Source organism: Poromitra crassiceps, assembly GCF_964638095.1.
Source record: "Poromitra crassiceps genome assembly, chromosome: 15".
Classification (NCBI taxonomy): Eukaryota; Metazoa; Chordata; class Actinopteri; order Beryciformes; family Melamphaidae; genus Poromitra; species Poromitra crassiceps.
The window spans coordinates 26,747,552-26,769,835 of NC_139634.1; the positions used below are offsets into that span (position 1 = coordinate 26,747,552).

At 41.0% G+C, this 22,284-nt stretch overlaps 1 protein-coding gene across 1 annotated transcript in view; it reads left to right on the top strand.

Annotated features, from left to right (window-relative positions):
- Nucleotides 1-21,608: 21,608 nt before the first annotated feature.
- Nucleotides 21,609-22,284, top strand: part of rab11fip5b (RAB11 family interacting protein 5b (class I)) — a gene marked incomplete at both ends in the record, with an annotated part of 12,659 nt that continues 11,983 nt past the window's right edge. The window contains one exon of the mRNA XM_083651829.1: nt 21,609-21,988. Within this exon, the coding sequence (XP_083507955.1) occupies nt 21,609-21,988 (380 nt within the window). The remainder of the gene's footprint in view (nt 21,989-22,284) is intronic.

Consider the following 22,284-nt stretch of genomic DNA (forward strand, 5'->3'; position numbering starts at 1 on the left):
CAGCCCCTCTACAGGAGTGCCTCTGACATTTGTGTTTGGATATTGAACAAGTTATGTTTTGGACCCTGTTTTCTCATATTTCTAGTCCTTTTTCCTTTTTCTTTTTCCATTTAAACAAAAGTTGAGTTCTTAAGAAACCCATTTCACAAAAGAAAGTGCATTATATTCTTTCCGATGTAGTAAACAACCGCTTACCTGTGAAATTGTTGGGGTTGCAACAAGTTTCGGTTGTCAACAGAAGTCTTGTTGCATTGCAAGTTCTAAAAATCCCATGGCAGATTTCAGGACATGCAATGAAAAGAGCGTGTGTCACTTTGCAAAACATATACAAGTTATGGACACTTATAACTGCTGACGACATTCCTCAGTGCTGTTAGCAACTTTGTCAAAGTGACAATTAGTTAGTGATAATTAGTTCACTTCCCAGTGTTTCTTCTCCTTTCATACCTCTCTGCCTGTCACACACAAGGAAATGTCAACTTTGAGTTTACAAATGTGGGTGTTACATTATGTTGAATTGTGTTGCATATAATCTAGGTATTCTAATTAAGAATAACAGATTTGGAGAAAAACTGGAACCCAGTTAAACATCGATGTCCATGTCTTCGTTTTTTTTATTTATAAAATACCATTATTTGTTCTAATTTTATCATAGATGATTTTATTCATCCATAGTCAAAATGTCTTATGAATCCACCTGCACCACCTGTCTGTCTAGCCAAGCTGAATTTACTGTATTTTACAACCAATCCCTCATGACTTTGCTGCAGTATTCTCAAATGACTTTTTGACTGGGTGTGGATGGACATGATGTATGTTGGTTTAAGGCAGCTGCCCTATACTAGAATGCCTTAAACCTGGTTGAAGGTGAACCTCTAGAGCAGTGATACTCAACTTGCAGCCCGCGGGCCACATGTGGCCCGTGGGCGCCCCCTGTGTGGCGCGCGATGGAATTGCACAATCTTTTTTTTTTTTTTACAGTGCACCTGAACGCAACATGCGAGATACCCGCTGAATAAGTGTCCAAATGTTCATGTCATTCTGGCCAATACTCCACTTCTGTTATAGCATTTCAGTCTGGAATATGGAATATCTTTCAATAATCTATGATTTAGCTGCTAAATTGTCAAATACCGCCGTCTGCTTGCTACCCAGGCACTTATGTATGTACTTAACCTAACTAACTTAACCTAACTAACTATCCGGTGTGCACAACATTGTCAGACTAAACTCCAGCTAACACCCCAAAAACCTACAATCCGCTAAAGAAAAATGTATATTGTTTGATTATTAACTGGCCCCTGGCCTTCTATAATTTCACGAAAGTGACCCCCGGGCAAAGCAAGTTGAGTATCCCTGCTCTAGAGTGTAAAGTGTTAATGCTTTGTGTATTAAAATGTCAATGTCAAGAAGTGGGCTGCTTGTCTCTCGACCTTCACCCAAGTTAAATGAGATGGAGCCATTATATTCTTAAGAATTACTGAAAATGTAAACTCCTAAACATCTGTAGCATTCAACTGAAAATAATCCAGTGATTTTTTTTAAAGTTTCTAAAGCTTTTATGTGCACTTTTATCTTTATAGGGCTTTTCACACTACATGCTCTTAGCCCTGGGCTAAGAGCACTGACCTAAGAGTAGGGCTAATATAGCCTCAGGCTAACTTAGCCCCATTTCACACTGGCAACTTTTAGCCCTGTGTGTTTAGATGGAAAGTGAGGGTTATCCCCGAAAAGTCGGGATAACCCTGCTCCAGAGCAGGGCCAGCTAGCCGGGGCTGAAGTCGGGGGTTAGCCCAATTCGGAGTGGGCCAGGATTGTGCAAGTGTGAAAGCTTTCTTAGCCCTGGGCTAACAGCTCTGTTAGCCTCAGGCTAAGAGACTGACTTAACCCCGGCTAAGTGTAGTGTGAAAAGCCCATATGTCTCACTACAGTGAGATATGACAGCATTTAACCATTTTTGTTTGTGACTTGATATTTCTTTTATTAGGCACTGGATATATTCTCTCATGGCACTCCCTCTTCTTCTTTTTTTTTACATTTGAATGTATCCAATTTATTAAATGACAATGTTTGCTAACTTACTGTGAAAAAAGATGACAGTGCTGTGTAAATGTGTAATATAAAGTACAATATTGTGTGAGGTGTTATTGAAAAACCACATCTCTCTTAAAAGCCAAGTAGAAAAGTGCCACAGAAACCTCAACAGTTGGGTTCTGTTGTTGTGTACTGTTCTGAATGTGAGCATTCATGTGTGATTACTCTGCATTTCAATGGCATATCATTTATCCTCAAAGTGGCTGTATCAACACTGTGAAACGTCAACCTGATATTTACAGAACAAATCCATTTGTTTCTGTTGTTTTTTTATTTATTATAAATAAAAAAGGATTGGAGCTGAATACTAACAGTGATGATTCATTCGTTTTCTGTCATAAGTGAGAGGTAACGGTTATGTAAAGTTTGGGGCTTTTTGGGTTGAGCATTTTCATTTTTCATTTTGCAATAATGTCTTATCTATCTATCATCTAGATGATAGATTACTTGTGCTATCTATCTATCTGTCATTTATGTGCTTGTGATTGGCTGACCAGTCTCCTAAGTGGGCGTGGCCATGGTGAGACCGCGCCTCCGGCAAAACCACGCCCTGTGCCCGCCTACGCCGCAGTCAAGCGCTGGGATTGGCCAGGTGCCCATGCTCACGTGAGCCAATGGGACGAGCTCCAGCTGCGCTTCCTTGACAAGTTGACACCCCTCATGTAGTGTCCTCTAGAGAGAGAGTGGCGTCAGCGGAGGACCAAAATGCGAGACTTATTAGCCAATGAACAGCCAGGAATGGGTCTCGCGCTACTTTTGAATGCTAAAATAAAGCTGATATTGTACAAATTGATTCAAGAAAAAAAAAATCAGAGTATAACACAAACTGTCCAGTTTGCTGCAACTCGACGACAGTGCTGCTTAATCTATTACCCCGCTAGCTGGGCGCTTCTCGCTCATACTGAGCATTAGCGCCCGGCCATCCACAACGCAATCGTGCTGCTCTCACATCTAGGTATAAAGACAACCCCTTACCTGAGCCAGAAACTTGAAGTGAAGACGCTATCCGATGTCCAACATCCTTTTCTTTTAAATACATATAGTTGCCGCTTCCAAATTGTTGCATAAAATCCACTTTTCTGTCTTTGAAAAACCGAAAATTATTCATCGGGAGCAACGGGAAGTCACATGGAAAGAATCTATATGAACATATATGCAACTATATGCAGCCTATATGCAACCTATATGCAGCATATATGAGCATATAGGCCATATATATGCCGCATATAGGTTGCATATAGGCCAGATTTAGGTGCATATATGCGCATATAGGAGCATATAGGCCATATATATGCCGCATATAGGTTGCATATAGGCCAGATTTAGGTGCATATATGCGCATATAGGAGCATATAGGCCATATATATGCCGCATATAGGTTGCATATAGGCCAGATTTAGGTGCATATATGCGCATATAGGAGCATATAGGCCATATATATGCCGCATATAGGTTGCATATAGGCCAGATTTAGGTGCATATATGCACATATAGGCCACATTTATGCCGCATATAGGTTGCATATAGGCCAGATTCAGGTGCATATAAGTGCATATACCGGGCATATAGGTCTCCTATAGCTTCTTTATATCCACATATAGGTACTATATGTGCACATACAGGGCATATATGTCTCCTATATAGCTTCTTTATATACACATAAAGGCCCTATATGTTCATAATACAGGTCATATAGGTCTCACTTCTTTATATCCACATATAGGCCATATATGTACACAATACAAGGTATATGCCTCCTATATAGGTCATTTACAAATCTGTTTGTATACACTGTGTCATAATCCATATATACCCAGCGAGCACAAAACGTTTTTTCAACGTTGATTTTTAGTTTAAATCTGGGTGATATTGGGTTTGAACGTCTAAGACCTAATTTCACCCTCTTTTCAACCGGCTAAAATGCGGTTACAACGTAAACGTGTAAAAAAACACAATTTGGTTCATCATATTGTTAAAACATTTGTTGTAGTTTGGAATAGAGACAATATTGATAGTGTGTGAATTGGCATTTTATTGTCTTTTATTGTGTAACTGAGAGTTGAAATCTGATCTACACGAAAACTACATTTCAACGCATTTTATGTCACATGAAATATCATAAATATGGGACTATAGGCTATGTGGTGCCAGCAAAAAGCTTCCAGGACACAACTATGGTTAATAGTTTAGCGCAATACTATAAAATAATGAATTCAGTTCCTGCAGCAACGAGCATGCGCAAGTACTTACTAGCTGTGACTGACTAGACCAAAGCAAGTCTGCACCCGTCTGCACCAAGTGCGGAACGAGGTGCTCTGGGCACACTATGTTATTGTAACAGACTATACGAGGCTCTGTGTAGGCCTACCTCCTGAGTCTCTGGTGTTAAATGAAGTTAACCTCTGAAGCCGTACAGCCTACAGACTATAGATGCACACACACACACAACATCATTTTAGTCTGTTACGATCGTACGCATCACATAAAATAACTTCCCGATCGCTGACAATTGTGGTCTACGTTGTGTGCGAGAGAGTATATAATGTGCCCGGCTCTCTGGTAAGTATAAGAAAATGTATAGCTCAGCACTAGAGCGCACGAATCCCGTGTGCGCTGCTATTTTTTTTTATTTAAAATCCTACATATAGGTACATATATGTACATATAGGTTTCCCATATATGGTGCATACATAAAATTGGCTGATTTCCTATATTATATGTACATATAGGTACATATATGTACCTATACATATAGGTACATATATGTACATATAATATAGGAAAACGGCCAATTTTATGTATGCACCATATATGGGAAAACTATATGTGGCCCTATATTAAAACATATAGGGTACATATAGATTATTTCCATGTGGGCGGGGCCATTAGTGAGTAAACAGTGAGTCGTATTTCCGGGTTGCTCCAGATTAATGATTTTCGGTTTTTAAAAGACAGAAAAGTGGATTTTATGCAACAATTTGGAAGCGGCAACTATAGACTATGAATTTAAAAGAAGAAGATGTTGGACATCGGATAGCGTCTTCACTTTAAGTTTCTTGACAAGTTGACACCCCTCATGTAGTGTCCTCTAGAGAGAGAGTGACAGATCCCACTTACTCCCTTTTACACTGTATATAGATGATGATGTCCCAGCAAGCAAAATTACGTCATAATGTTGTGATGACGTCTTTCAGTGACGTCCAGGACAGGTCCGACAGGCTGCCTCTCCACACTCCGGGCCACATGCGACCTGCGACGACTTTATTGTATTAACTACAAAGTAACCACAGAGCAGGAGACCTAGTGTTATTAGAGTCCAACATGTCTCATTAAGTGGATACGAGGAAAGGAGTTTTTAGTTTTAAGATATCTTTATTACATTCAGGCATGAAAAAGGACACCCATGGGTCCTTCATAGATACAGGAAGTGACTGGAAGTTCGGGCAAAGACCGTACATTGATAAGAAGTGACAACATAAGCGCAGCAGCAGAGCTACGCCTCCGACATTTTGGCCCCTAAGGAAACTAGTGAACCCTCAGGCAGGCAAGGCCACACAGCATTTACATTTTCTGTAAAAATTCACCGACTACAAAAGTATATCCAGACCATTTCTAAAATCGAAAAAACAAATCTATCTCAAATTACAATCACTAAACTTTTCTATCCAGGTTCAGTCTCTCCAGGCCTATCTGCTACATTTTTACATTAACATTTACTTGAATGTTTGTTATAGATTTATACATGATTGCAAATTCTACATTGACATTTGTTTTTTCGATTTTAGAAATGGTCTGGATATACTGTTGTAGTCGGTGAATTTTTACAGCAAATGTAAATGCTGTGTGGCCTTGCCTGCCTGACGGTTCACTAGTGTCCTTAGGGGCCAAAATGGCGGAGGCGTAGCTCTGCTGCTGCGCTTATGTTGTCACTTCTTATCAATGTACGGTCTTTGCCCAAACTTCCAGTCACTTCCTGTATCTGTGAAGGACCCATGGGTGTCCTTTTTCATGCCTGAATGTAATAAAGATATCTTGAAACTAAAAACTCCTTTCCTCGTATCCACTTAATGAGACATGTTGGACTCTAATAACACTAGGTCTCCTGCTCTGTGGTTACTTTGTAGTTAATAGAATAATGTCGTCGCAGGTCCCATGTGGCCCGGAGTGTGGAGAGGCAGCCTGTCGGACCTGTCCTGGACGTCAACAACAAGCAGCACAATGCAGAGGACACCATGACTGTGAAGGAGAATTTAAAGTTGAAAAATAAGCTCTTCTATTAACTGCAGAAATGACAAAGATGTATGCTATCTCAAATTACAATCACTAAACTTTTCTATCCAGGTTCAGTCTCTCCAGGCCTATCTGCTACATTTTTACATTAACATTTACTTGAATGTTTGTTATAGATTTATACATGATTGCAAATTCTACATTGACATTTGTTTTTCGATTTTAGAAATGGTCTGGATATACTGTTGTAGTCGGTGAATTTTTACAGCAAATGTAAATGCTGTGTGGCCTTGCCTGCCTGACGGTTCACTAGTTTCCTTAGGGGCCAAAATGGCAGAGGCATAGCTCTGCTGCTGCGCTTATGTTGTCACTTCTTATCTAGTACGGTCTTTGCCCGAACTTCCAGTCACTTCCTGTATCTGTGAAGGACCCATGGGTGTCCTTTTTCATGCCTGAATGTAATAAAGATATCTTGAAACTAAAAACTCCTTTCCTCGTATCCACTTAATGAGACATGTTGGACTCTAATAACACTAGGTCTCCTGCTCTGTGATTACTTTGTAGTTAATACAATAATGTTGTCGCAGGTCCCATGTGGCCCGGAGTGTGGAGAGGGAGCCTGTCGGACCTGTCCTGGACGTCACTGAAAGACGTCATCACAACGTTATAATGACGTAATTTTGCTTGCTGGGACATTATCATCATCTACAGTATATAAAAGGGAGTAAGTGGGATCTGTTTGTTTCAATTTTTGTCCCACTGAGGATGTCACAATGTCTACATCATGCAGTGATGTCACTGTAATTGCGATGTTTAAATTTGTGTCCCATTGATGATCAGTGATGTTACTGATGATGTCACAATGTTTATGACATCATCTGCTATGCCTTGCATCAACAACAAGCAGCACAATGCAGAGGACACCATGACTGTGAAGGAGAATTTAAAGTTGAAAAATAAGCTCTTCTATTAACTGCAGAAATGACGAAGATGTATGCTATCTCAAATTACAACCACTAAACTTTTCTATCCAGGTTCAGTCTCTCCAGGCCTATCTGCTACATTTTTACATTAACATTTACTTGAATGTTTGTTATAGATTTATACATGATTGCAAATTCTACATTGACATTTGTTTTTTCGATTTTAGAAATGGTCTGGATATACTGTTGTAGTCGGTGAATTTTTACAGCAAATGTAAATGCTGTGTGGCCTTGCCTGCCTGACGGTTCACTAGTTTCCTTAGGGGCCAAAATGGCGGAGGCGGAGCTCTGCTGCTGCGCTTATGTTGTCACTTCTTATCAATGTACGGTCTTTGCCCGAACTTCCAGTCACTTCCTGTATCTGTGAAGGACACATGGGTGTCCTTTTTCATGCCTGAATGTAATAAAGATATCTTGAAACTAAAAACTCCTTTCCTCGTATCCACTTAATGAGACATGTTGGACTCTAATAACACTAGGTCTCCTGCTCTGTGGTTACTTTGTAGTTAATAGAATAATGTCGTCGCAGGTCCCATGTGGCCCGGAGTGTGGAGAGGCAGCCTGTCGGACCTGTCCTGGACGTCAACAACAAGCAGCACAATGCAGAGGACACCTGTGAAGGAGAATTTAAAGTTGAAAAATAAGCTCTTCTATTAACTGCAGAAATGACGAAGATGTATGCTATCTCAAATTACAATCACTAAACTTTTCTATCCAGGTTCAGTCTCTCCAGGCCTATCTGCTACATTTTTACATTAACATTTACTTGAATGTTTGTTATAGATTTATACATGATTGCAAATTCTACATTGACATTTGTTTTTTCGATTTTAGAAATGGTCTGGATATACTGTTGTAGTCGGTGAATTTTTACAGCAAATGTAAATGCTGTGTGGCCTTGCCTGCCTGACCATAGCTATATATAAAGGCTAGATAGCTTACCCGCGCTGCCGGCCAATGGAGAGCGACGTCGTCGCATGACGGCCATCTTGCTACAGGGAGCTACTAGGAGTTATGAGCATCTGTTGTTGGGTTAGTATGGCAACATCAGATGATCATAACTCCTAGGGAAATGGATGAAACTGCATGAAACTTTGTGCCTGAATCCCTCTCATGGCATAGATGCTTCGGTTTAATTTTGGTGTAATTTGGAGCCCATCAAAAAAATAGTGTTTTTAGTGTTTTTTTGGTTGTATCTCGGGAACGGAATATGCTTGTAATAAACCAAACCGTTTGTAAATCCGTCAAGATTTCAGCGAGTTATGAGTATTTTTGTCTGTGCAGGTCACCAGCTACCATAGAACGTACCAGAAAGGCACTGTAGCAAGATGGCGGCCGTTCACGACGCTGGTGACTCCGCCTTAAGCCATCTAGCCTTTATATATATCTATGTGCCTGACGGTTCACTAGTGTCCTTAGGGGCCAAAATGGCGGAGGCGTAGCGCTGCTGCTGCGCTTATGTTGTCACTTCTTATCAATGTATGGTCTTTGCCCGAACTTCCAGTCACTTCCTGTATCTGTGAAGGACCCATGGGTGTCCTTTTTCATGCCTGAATGTAATAAAGATATCTTGAAACTAAAAACTCCTTTCCTCGTATCCACTTAATGAGACATGTTGGACTCTAATAACACTAGGTCTCCTGCTCTGTGGTTACTTTGTAGTTAATAGAATAATGTTGTCGCAGGTCCCATGTGGCCCGGAGTGTGGAGAGGCAGCCTGTCGGACCTGTCCTGGACGTCAACAACAAGCAGCACAATGCAGAGGACACCATGACTGTGAAGGAGAATTTAAAGTTGAAAAATAAGCTCTTCTATTAACTGCAGAAATGACGAAGATGTATGCTATCTCAAATTACAATCACTAAACTTTTCTATCCAGGTTCAGTCTCTCCAGGCCTATCTGCTACATTTTTACATTAACATTTACTTGAATGTTTGTTATAGATTTATACATGATTGCAAATTCTACATTGACATTTGTTTTTTCGATTTTAGAAATGGTCTGGATATACTGTTGTAGTCGGTGAATTTTTACAGCAAATGTAAATGCTGTGTGGCCTTGCCTGCCTGACGGTTCACTAGTGTCCTTAGGGGCCAAAATGGCAGAGGCGTAGCTCTGCTGCTGCGCTTATGTTGTCATTTCTTATCAATGTACGGTCTTTGCCCGAACTTCCAGTCACTTCCTGTATCTGTGAAGGACCCATGGGTGTCCTTTTTCATGCCTGAATGTAATAAAGATATCTTGAAACTAAAAACTCCTTTCCTCGTATCCACTTAATGAGACATGTTGGACTCTAATAACACTAGGTCTCCTGCTCTGTGGTTACTTTGTAGTTAATAGAATAATGTTGTCGCAGGTCCCATGTGGCCCGGAGTGTGGAGAGGCAGCCTGTCGGACCTGTCCTGGACGTCAACAACAAGCAGCACAATGCAGAGGACACCATGACTGTGAAGGAGAATTTAAAGTTGAAAAATAAGCTCTTCTATTAACTGCAGAAATGACGAAGATGTATGCTATCTCAAATTACAATCACTAAACTTTTCTACCCAGGTTCAGTCTCTCCAGGCCTATCTGCTACATTTTTACATTAACATTTACTTGAATGTTTGTTATAGATTTATACATGATTGCAAATTCTACATTGACATTTGTTTTTTCGATTTTAGAAATGGTCTGGATATACTGTTGTAGTCGGTGAATTTTTACAGCAAATGTAAATGCTGTGTGGCCTTGCCTGCCTGACGGTTCACTAGTTTCCTTAGGGGCCAAAATGGCGGAGGCGTAGCTCTGCTGCTGCGCTTATGTTGTCACTTCTTATCTAGTACGGTCTTTGCCCGAACTTCCAGTCACTTCCTGTATCTGTGAAGGACACATGGGTGTCCTTTTTCATGCCTGAATGTAATAAAGATATCTTGAAACTAAAAACTCCTTTCCTCGTATCCACTTAATGAGACATGTTGGACTCTAATAACACTAGGTCTCCTGCTCTGTGGTTACTATGTAGTTAATAGAATAATGTCGTCGCAGGTCCCATGTGGCCCGGAGTGTGGAGAGGCAGCCTGTCGGACCTGTCCCGGACGTCAACAACAAGCAGCACAATGCAGAGGACACCTGTGAAGGAGAATTTAAAGTTGAAAAATAAGCTCTTCTATTAACTGCAGAAATGACGAAGATGTATGCTATCTCAAATTACAATCACTAAACTTTTCTACCCAGGTTCAGTCTCTCCAGGCCTATCTGCTACATTTTTACATTAACATTTACTTGAATGTTTGTTATAGATTTATACATGATTGCAAATTCTACATTGACATTTGTTTTTTCGATTTTAGAAATGGTCTGGATATACTGTTGTAGTCGGTGAATTTTTACAGCAAATGTAAATGCTGTGTGGCCTTGCCTGCCTGACGGTTCACTAGTGTCCTTAGGGGCCAAAATGGCAGAGGCGTAGCTCTGCTGCTGCGCTTATTTTGTCATTTCTTATCAATGTACGGTCTTTGCCCGTACTTCCAGTCACTTCCTGTATCTGTGAAGGACCCATGGGTGTCCTTTTTCATGCCTGAATGTAATAAAGATATCTTGAAACTAAAAACTCCTTTCCTCGTATCCACTTAATGAGACATGTTGGACTCTAATAACACTAGGTCTCCTGCTCTGTGGTTACTTTGTAGTTAATAGAATAATGTCGTCGCAGGTCCCATGTGGCCCGGAGTGTGGAGAGGCAGCCTGTCGGACCTGTCCTGGACGTCAACAACAAGCAGCACAATGCAGAGGACACCATGACTGTGAAGAAGAATTTAAAGTTGAAAAATAAGCTCTTCTATTAACTGCAGAAATGACGAAGATGTATGCTATCTCAAATTACAATCACTAAACTTTTCTATCCAGGTTCAGTCTCTCCAGGCCTATCTGCTACATTTTTACATTAACATTTACTTGAATGTTTGTTATAGATTTATACATGATTGCAAATTCTACATTGACATTTGTTTTTTCGATTTTAGAAATGGTCTGGATATACTGTTGTAGTCGGTGAATTTTTACAGCAAATGTAAATGCTGTGTGGCCTTGCCTGCCTGACGGTTCACTAGTGTCCTTAGGGGCCAAAATGGCGGAGGCGTAGCTCTGCTGCTGCGCTTATGTTGTCACTTCTTATCAATGTATGGTCTTTGCCCGAACTTCCAGTCACTTCCTGTATCTGTGAAGGACCCATGGGTGTCCTTTTTCATGCCTGAATGTAATAAAGATATCTTGAAACTAAAAACTCCTTTCCTCGTATCCACTTAATGAGACATGTTGGACTCTAATAACACTAGGTCTCCTGCTCTGTGGTTACTTTGTAGTTAATAGAATAATGTTGTCGCAGGTCCCATGTGGCCCGGAGTGTGGAGAGGCAGTCTGTCGGACCTGTCCTGGACGTCAACAACAAGCAGCACAATGCAGAGGACACCTGTGAAGGAGAATTTAAAGTTGAAAAATAAGCTCTTCTATTAACTGCAGAAATGACGAAGATGTATGCTATCTCAAATTACAATCACTAAACTTTTCTATCCAGGTTCAGTCTCTCCAGGCCTATCTGCTACATTTTTACATTAACATTTACTTGAATGTTTGTTATAGATTTATACATGATTGCAAATTCTACATTGACATTTGTTTTTTCGATTTTAGAAATGGTCTGGATATACTGTTGTAGTCGGTGAATTTTTACAGCAAATGTAAATGCTGTGTGGCCTTGCCTGCCTGACGGTTCACTAGTGTCCTTAGGGGCCAAAATGGCGGAGGCGTAGCTCTGCTGCTGCGCTTATGTTGTCATTTCTTATCAATGTACGGTCTTTGCCCTTACTTCCAGTCACTTCCTGTATCTGTGAAGGACACATGGGTGTCCTTTTTCATGCCTGAATGTAATAAAGATATCTTGAAACTAAAAACTCCTTTCCTCGTATCCACTTAATGAGACATGTTGGACTCTAATAACACTAGGTCTCCTGCTCTGTGGTTACTATGTAGTTAATAGAATAATGTCGTCGCAGGTCCCATGTGGCCCGGAGTGTGGAGAGGCAGCCTGTCGGACCTGTCCTGGACGTCAACAACAAGCAGCACAATGCAGAGGACACCTGTGAAGGAGAATTTAAAGTTGAAAAATAAGCTCTTCTATTAACTGCAGAAATGACGAAGATGTATGCTATCTCAAATTACAATCACTAAACTTTTCTATCCAGGTTCAGTCTCTCCAGGCCTATCTGCTACATTTTTACATTAACATTTACTTGAATGTTTGTTATAGATTTATACATGATTGCAAATTCTACATTGACATTTGTTTTTTCGATTTTAGAAATGGTCTGGATATACTGTTGTAGTCGGTGAATTTTTACAGCAAATGTAAATGCTGTGTGGCCTTGCCTGCCTGATGGTTCACTAGTGTCCTTAGGGGCCAAAATGGCGGAGGCGTAGCTCTGCTGCTGCGCTTATGTTGTCATTTCTTATCAATGTACGGTCTTTGCCCTTACTTCCAGTCACTTCCTGTATCTGTGAAGGACCCATGGGTGTCCTTTTTCATGCCTGAATGTAATAAAGATATCTTGAAACTAAAAACTCCTTTCCTCGTATCCACTTAATGAGACATGTTGGACTCTAATAACACTAGGTCTCCTGCTCTGTGGTTACTTTGTAGTTAATAGAATAATGTCGTCGCAGGTCCCATGTGGCCCGGAGTGTGGAGAGGCAGCCTGTCGGACCTGTCCTGGACGTCAACAACAAGCAGCACAATGCAGAGGACACCATGACTGTGAAGGAGAATTTAAAGTTGAAAAATAAGCTCTTCTATTAACTGCAGAAATGACGAAGATGTATGCTATCTCAAATTACAATCACTAAACTTTTCTATCCAGGTTCAGTCTCTCCAGGCCTATCTGCTACATTTTTACATTAACATTTACTTGAATGTTTGTTATAGATTTATACATGATTGCAAATTCTACATTGACATTTGTTTTTTCGATTTTAGAAATGGTCTGGATATACTGTTGTAGTCGGTGAATTTTTACAGCAAATGTAAATGCTGTGTGGCCTTGCCTGCCTGACGGTTCACTAGTGTCCTTAGGGGCCAAAATGGCGGAGGCGTAGCTCTGCTGCTCCGCTTATGTTGTCACTTCTTATCTAGTACGGTCTTTGCCCGAACTTCCAGTCACTTCCTGTATCTGTGAAGGACCCATGGGTGTCCTTTTTCATGCCTGAATGTAATAAAGATATCTTGAAACTAAAAACTCCTTTCCTCGTATCCACTTAATTAGACATGTTGGACTCTAATAACACTAGGTCTCCTGCTCTGTGGTTACTTTGTAGTTAAAATAATAATGTCGTCGCAGGTCCCATGTGGCCCGGAGTGTGGAGAGGCAGCCTGTCGGACCTGTCCTGGACGTCAACAACAAGCAGCACAATGTAGAGGACACCATGACTGTGAAGGAGAATTTAAAGTTGAAAAATAAGCTCTTCTATTAACTGCAGAAATGACGAAGATGTATGCTATCTCAAATTACAATCACTAAACTTTTCTATCCAGGTTCAGTCTCTCCAGGCCTATCTGCTACATTTTTACATTAACATTTACTTGAATGTTTGTTATAGATTTATACATGATTGCAAATTCTACATTGACATTTGTTTTTTCGATTTTAGAAATGGTCTGGATATACTGTTGTAGTCGGTGAATTTTTACAGCAAATGTAAATGCTATGTGGCCTTGCCTGCCTGACGGTTCACTAGTTTCCTTAGGGGCCAAAATGGCGGAGGCGTAGCTCTGCTGCTGCGCTTATGTTGTCACTTCTTATCTAGTACGGTCTTTGCCCGAACTTCCAGTCACTTCCTGTATCTGTGAAGGACCCATGGGTGTCCTTTTTCATGCCTGAATGTAATAAAGATATCTTGAAACTAAAAACTCCTTTCCTCGTATCCACTTAATGAGACATGTTGGACTCTAATAACACTAGATCTCCTGCTCTGTGATTACTTTGTAGTTAATACAATAATGTCATCGCAGGTCCCATGTGGCCCGGAGTGTGGAGAGGCAGCCTGTCGGACCTGTCCTGGACGTCACTGAAAGACGTCATCACAACGTTATAATGACGTAATTTTACTTGCTGGGACATTATCATCATCTACAGTATATAAAAGGGAGTAAGTGGGATCTGTTTCTGTTTGTTTTCAATTTTTGTCCCACTGAGGATGTCACAATGTCTACATCATGCAGTGATGTCACTGTAATTCAGGAACTTATATTGTATATATGTATATCCAGTTAGTAATTCACAAGAAACTAGTGATCACAAGACTTCAGACTCTTCTGAGACTGAAGACAATGATGATGAATGGATGAAGAAACACTTCACCTGCTCAGTTTGTGCTAAAAGATTTGGTAATAAATCACACTTGAAGACACACATGATAGTCCACACAGACAATAAACAATTTAATTGCTCTGTCTGTGGTAACGGTTTTGGTCGTAAGGGAGACTTGAAGATACACATGATGGTCCACACAGGCAATAAACAATTTAATTGCTCTGTCTGTGGTAAAGGTTTTGGTTGTAAAGGAAACTTGAAGACACACATGATAGTCCACACAGGCAATACACAATTTAATTGCTCTGTCTGTGGTAACGGTTTTGGTCGTAAGGCAGACTTGAAGAGACACATGATGGTCCACAGTAAACCCTTAAATTGCTCAGTCTGTGGTAAAGGTTTTGCTCATAAAGAAAGCTTGAAGATACACATGATGGTCCACACAGGCAATAAACAAATTAATTGCTCTGTCTGTGGTAAAGGTTTTGCTCATGAAGGACACTTGAAGACACACATGATAGTCCACAATAAACCCTTTAATTGCTCTGTCTGTGGTAAAGGTTTTGGTGATGAAGGAAGCTTGAAGACACACATGATAGTCCACACAGGTGAGAAACAATTTAATTGCTTAGTCTGTGGTAAAGGTTTTGTTCGGTAAGGAAACATGAAGGCACACATGATAGTCCACACAGGTTATAAACAATTTAATTGCTCTGTCTGTGGTAAATGTTTTGGTCGTTACAGAGTCTTGAAGAGACACATGATAGTCCACACAGGAAATAAACAATTTAATTGCTCTGTGGTAAAGGTTTTGTTCGCAAAGGAACCATGAAGGCACACATGATAGTCCACACAGACAATAAACCCTTTAATTGCGCTGTCTGTGGTAAAGGTTTTGGTCATGACAGAGACTTAAAGAGACACATGATAGTCCACACAGGTGAGAAACAATTTAATTGCTCCGTCTGTGGTAAAGGTTTTGCTCGTAAAGAAAACTTGAAGACACACATGATAGTCCACACAGGTGAGAAACCATTTAATTGCTCAGTCTGTGGTAAAGGTTTTGCTTATGAAGGAAGCTTGAAGTCACACATGATAGTCCACACAGGTGAGAAACCATTTAATTGCTCAGTCTGTGGTAAAGGTTTTGGTCGTGACAGAGACTTAAAGAGACACATGATAGTCCACACAGGTGAGAAACAATTTAATTGCTCAGTCTGTGGTAAAGGTTTTGGTCATAAACAAACCTTGAAGAGACACATGATAGTCCACAGTTCACACAGGTGAGAAAGAATTGAATTGCTCAGTCTGTGGGAAAGGTTTTGGTCATAAAGAAGGCTTGAAGAAACAGGTTAGTCCACCTGAGATAAACAGTGGCACATTGAACTAATATACCATACCATTGAAAAACATGGATCCCTTTTCACTTGTTCTTTCCAATACTGTGTCACATCCAACCCTGGAGTTGGGACAGTTTAAAGGATGAAAAACCTTAATCTCGAAGAATCGTTGAGGCTTCCCTCAAATCTTACAAGTGTAGCATTCACAGCCAGCAGTAATGTTAAGAGAGAGAGACCTGTGTGTATTGGCTTTATGTATCTTTGTCTCGCAAAGGTAATTTTTGTGTCATTTAATAAACAAATAAAAATGCTTGCAACTGCTGCTGAAGATGATATAGTAGGCTACACTGCACTGCCCTCGCAGCTCCGAGCCTCAGTAAAGGTGTGCTTGTAAATAGCATAGCCGTGCTGCAGATGCAGCCTAGAAGCTGAAAGAAAAATTGCGTTTTAAAAGAACTAAAAGTTAGAGAGAAAAAATAAATAGACATGATATCGAATATATATTTGCACCGATATGAAAATTTTGGCCAATACCGATAACTGATTAACATTGCTGTTATGGTCGATAACCAGTATTTATCAATGTCTATATGATCTGTATAAAAACACATTTCTATGATAATCAAATTTTATACATACTGAAAAACACATGTAAACACTGCAAATTTGAAAAAGTAATGCATTTCTTTATTCCCACAGCGTCAATGAGAAGTCTCTGCACTTCCGTGTGTGTCAGGTGCGTAGGAGGAACAGGACAAGTCTATAGAGCAGATTTTGCCTTTTTCTATTTATTATAGTCTATTTAAGACTATCCTTTTTATCTATAGGGGTGCTGTTTTTACGCATGTGTATGTCGGCACACCCCTTAACCATCTATGAGAGCATCTACCAATGCCTCTTATTAATGTTGAATGCAAATTGACATGACGTAGGTTATTAGTACTCTGAGCCTATACGGTCTGTCTGTACTTTAGAGACATTTGGAGCCATTTTTGTACCTTATTCTCTTCTTTTTAATGTGTATCACATACCTGAGTGTTTACATGTTCCCTTTATCTATATTTCACTGGGATCTGTCTTTGGATGTATGTGTGTCAATTTATTATTATTGTCGGGCACCTGCAGTGTCTATTAGGCACTGATTTGTGTCATGGGGGTCGATCTAATTGCTCTGTATTGGTTGAATGATCTCTTCTGTTTGCCTATATAAACAGGCCCTATTGTTTTTGTATCCATATGCCAGATGAAGGTCGCTTGGCCGAAACTTCGTATATTGTTTAATAAAAGTCTTGCCAAGTGAAGTCAGTGTGCGAGAGTCTTCTGCCTCTATATTTCTTTATTTACAAAACATTTGGAAATGCCCATAAATTATAGATTTACCACATTGGTTCCTCTCAATGAGGCCATTTACACCTTGCATTAACATTTGTTTTCTGCCATCAGATTGCAATCAGATTGTACTTGACCACATTAACCTGATTCCATTTACACCTGGCGTTAACATGCATTTTCTGCCATCTGATGGCAGAAATGGGTGTCCTCTCAATCATAAAGTTGCTGTATCCAGATTGAGAGGACAAATTGCATTTACACTTGTGTTCAATGTGTACACAATGCATCCCTGACCACCTCCGGAGGTGCAATCTGATGGCAGAAAACGCATGTTAACGCCAGGTGTAAATGGCCTCATAGTGAGAATGTTTGCCAATACTGATTACTGATAATAACATTTCAACATCGGGCCGATGCTGATATATTAAAAAATTACTAACATCAACCGATACCGATACGATTGCTGATATCGTGCACCTAAAATATACATATAGAAATATGTTTTTTCATCTCCCATAAATCATCTCATGTTTTAGTGTATTTTCTATCACTGTATTTCAAGCAACCCAATTCTGGCTAATTCTGGGATATATATATATAAATATATACATACATACATACATACATACTGTACATACATACATACATACATACATACATACATACATACATATATCTATGCAATGGTAGCACCACATTGTAATAACTGTCGATGTTATATGTATGTTTTTCTTTCTTTTCCTTTCCTGTGTCTGAGCTAGTCCGTTTGTCAAAGTAATCATTGAGTCATTGGTCAAAACCCATAAACTCCCTGTAGATATATTATGGTCATTTTCTCTCTTGCTTATTGCCTCTTTAAATGATGTAGGGCTATGTCTGTTTTAAGGCCTGTTTAAAGGCCCACGTAGGTGGGGGTTTGTTATATTTGGATTGCAGGATGTGGCTGTAAGGACAGGAGGTGACAGGAGGCGGAATGAAACACACACACACACAAAAGTTAAATGTTGAAAATTACTCAAAAGGTTGAACTACTGTATGTCTATACCCCCTTGCTCCACCTGTGTATATAGTGCTCTGTATCTTAGTCGGATATTCACTAAATGTACTGCCCACGCTACAATCAATGGGTGGCAGTTTAATAATTGTGGTGGGGGCCCCTATACCAAAAATAACAGTGGCCTATGGGCCTGTGTGTGTGTGCGTGTGTGTGTGTGTGTGTGTGTGTGTGTGTGTGTGTGTGTGTGTGTGTGTGCACGTGCGTGCGTGCGTGCGTGCGTGTGTGTCCTATGGGCCTGAGCCAGGTGTTGTCCCAATTGGCTGCATATTTGAATTGAAATGAGTGGAATGTTGTGGAATGCATTGAACATGGACACTGGGATATTTTTGGCCCCTGGTGGTCTGGGTCATGTGCCCTGCAATACCGGTGCCCTGCAGTAACCAAATTCAAATACTATGCTAATAGCAACAGTTTTACAAAATGTTCTTGTCAACAAATTACATTTCAAATTCTAAAAAAGGAGGGGAGAAAAGAGAGGGAAGTGTTTGTTGACATTTGAGTAAATGTTCTGCCTCTGTCTGAATTCGCATGCAGACTCAACCACCAATTATAGTATTTTTCGTGTTGTAGGACATAACCGAAAAGTTGAACTGTTTCCCCCAGATGCACTTTCAAATAATCTGATCGATTCTGCAGACTCTGGGGCTTCTGCAGACTCCACCCACCTTTGACGGCCTGACTGCATCAAACCAGAAGTTTCCCTCTAACATTACTCAGCAGCCAGGTAAGTAAGTGTTATTAATGGGGTCAGTTGCATAAAGCTAGTAGGCTACAGTATAAAACTAATAAGCCATATTAGATTCTCAGGTTGGACTAATCTAATTAAGACTGTTACTTAAATATTACAACTGACTTATTTTTTAGGTAGGCATGTTACCCTAACACCTAACCCTACAAAAATACAAAAGGCAATGTTTTCTTTTCTTTTCATTCCCTCATGAAAATGATATGGGGAAACTCCGCAGGCAAGCTAACTAGCTGATGGGCTAGTATGGCTAGTCTGAACTTGGAAGCTAAGCTATTTTGTTCCTTCTTCTTCGGTTAGTAGCTAGGCTATATCTTCCACTTCTAATGTTCTTTGGGGCCTCCCATTTATTCTTAAACATTGAGATTATTTGTAGTAAAAAGTCCAATCTATTTGCCTCCATAACTATATCCTATATAGCCTACCGTACACACTACAGCATAAACCTTTATAGCCTGTTATCCCATCCCCGCCAGTAGTAGTCTATTCACCCCCACTAGATGGCAGTGCAATTGCAAGGAGGAGGATGCAGGATGATCTGTGGTCCATCACTGAGGCTTCTACAGCCAGCATCAATGGACTGTAGCGTGATGTGATGTTACGCTAACAAACAGGCTTGTATCCATGACTAAACACTACACTACACTAAAATATGCCCAGAGAGAGACAGACGACAGACAGACAGACAGACAGACAGACAGACAGACAGACAGACAGACAGGCAGACAGGCAGACAGGCAGGCAGGCAGGCAGGCAGGCAGGCAGGCAGACAGACAGACAGACAGACAGACAGGCAGGCAGGCAGGCAGGCAGGCAGACAGACAGACAGGCAGGCAGGCAGGCAGGCAGGCAGGCAGGCAGGCAGGCAGGCAGGCAGGCAGACAGACAGACAGACAGACAGACAGACAGACAGACAGACAGACAGACAGACAGATAGACAGATAGATAGATAGATAGATAGATAGATAGATAGATAGATAGATAGATAGATAGATAGATAGATAGATAGATAATTATAATAAGAACTGCAACTGCTGCTCATATCATAGCTATCAATACTACCGGTAGTATTTAAAATAAAAATAAGTGGGTATTTTAATGAATTTCAATAAATGAATTTTGTCAAACAGTCCTATTTGCTTATTTGTTTCATTGTTTTACAATTTGAGGAATAAGAATGATTGTAAGTAGCCTAAGTAAATAAATAAATAAATAAAATTGGAGGATGACTTGGAAAATCTTTACATTTGAATGGGTCCGCCCAACAACTTGATTTCTAGCCCACTGTTTGAAATGAAGATAAGCTTCCCTATGCATTAGTCTTGGCTCACATGCAAAGGTCCGCTCCAGGATTGTCTTTAGAATCTGCATCTGTCTGTAAATAGACCAAATCAGCGGGATGTTTACATTTACTTCCGGGTACCCCTGAGGTCCACACATTATAATGGCGGTGGACGGCACAAACTGACATGTTGAAGACAAAAACAGACAAAGAAGACAAAAATGGTTCGTCCGTGTTGTGTTGTTGTTTAATATCATTCATAACAACACTTTCACTAACGTTAGTGGAGACCAGACTAGCTAATTTACCTGTTGGACCAGACTAGAGTAGACTTGAAGCTAAATTAAATTGACCTGGCGTCAGTAGCTCTGTCTGTACCAGGCTCTTTCTCGCCGAGAAGAGCCTGGTGACGCGAGGTTACTCTGTCTGTAACGTAAAAAAACAGCGAGTTTGACAGACAAACAAACTTTATTAGCTAGCTAACACTACATAAAACAAACACAGAAGAAAGGCTAGATACGTCGGACAAGCATGTTTACCAACCGTTTAACCATTTAAATTGAAAGTAGTCGGCCGAAAACAACGAGAGGGTTTGACAGCATTTATATGACAACACGCACATTTAAACCTGCCGCCTTTCCCAAGTGGTACCCGGAAGTAAATTTGTTTACATGGTGACGTCACGGTGATTTGGTCTATTGGACGGAGGGTTTGATAACGGTACGGTGGGTGTTTCTCTTTAATTCTGCGGCATCTATCACACTGTATGCGGGCCTGCTTCCCTCAAGGAGGGCGGGCCTGGAGTTTTCGGACAGTGAATGAACTACATGCGACATACGAGCGCGCACTAGGAGACAATTCAGCGCGTAACGTTACTCGGTTTGCCTTGATTGAATTTGGGAATGGCACGCACAGTGCATGCCTTTGAAGCCCAGCCTCGGCCCGGGTCGCCTGTGTGAGAACTGACGTCGGACAAAGCCACAGAGGCTGCCTGGCTGGACTTGGAGATATTAATTATTTCTGCAGAGGGCTTTTTTGCGACTGTCTGCAAACGCAGCAGGTAAATGCAAGGGGGCGATGCAGGCTGTAGCCTACCCCTCTCTCAATTGATAACACACGCTGCTAAATGATAGTAGTAGCCTAATATATTTTGGGACTTTGTAGCCTACGCAGTCACGGCGCCCATTCCTAGCGGTGCAAGATGATGTCACTAATAGATCTGGACGATGACCAGCGATGGGTGCCCACGCATGTGAATGTCACCGTCCTCCGCGCAAGGGGACTGCGAACGAAGGGCAAGCACGGGAGCCGCTACCTTTACACAATCATGCAGGTGGGCAAGGAGAAATTCACCACGGGCCTGGTGGAGAAGGCGGAGGTGCCCGAGTGGCAGGAGGAGTGCTGCTTCGAGCTGCTGCCCGGCATCCTGGAGGACGGCGGGCGTGGAGCCTACCCCCCGGGGAGCGGAGACCTGGTCCTCACGGTCATGCACCGGGTGCTGATCGGGCTCGACGTGTTCCTCGGTCAAGCCATCATCCCCGTTGATAAGATATTTCACGATGGAATGTGTCCAAGAGATGAGTAGGTTATGCTTGTTGAGTTTGAATGTTATGTAGGCTGTCTGTCATTAACATTGTATAGCCTACAAAATAAATCAATCACCACTGGTGATTCACCAGTGGAAAAGGGTGGTCACTGGGCTAGTATGTCTCTGGCCGGGGAAGGGACAGGTTATTGAGTAATAAACCAGTGGTTCATTTATTCTCAACCATTTTCATATTAAGGACCCCATTTAGCCCACATAGGGCTATGGATTCCCCATTTGATGAGTCTCTTGGACCCAAATCTGAGCATGCCCAATAGATTTCTTTTAGCAT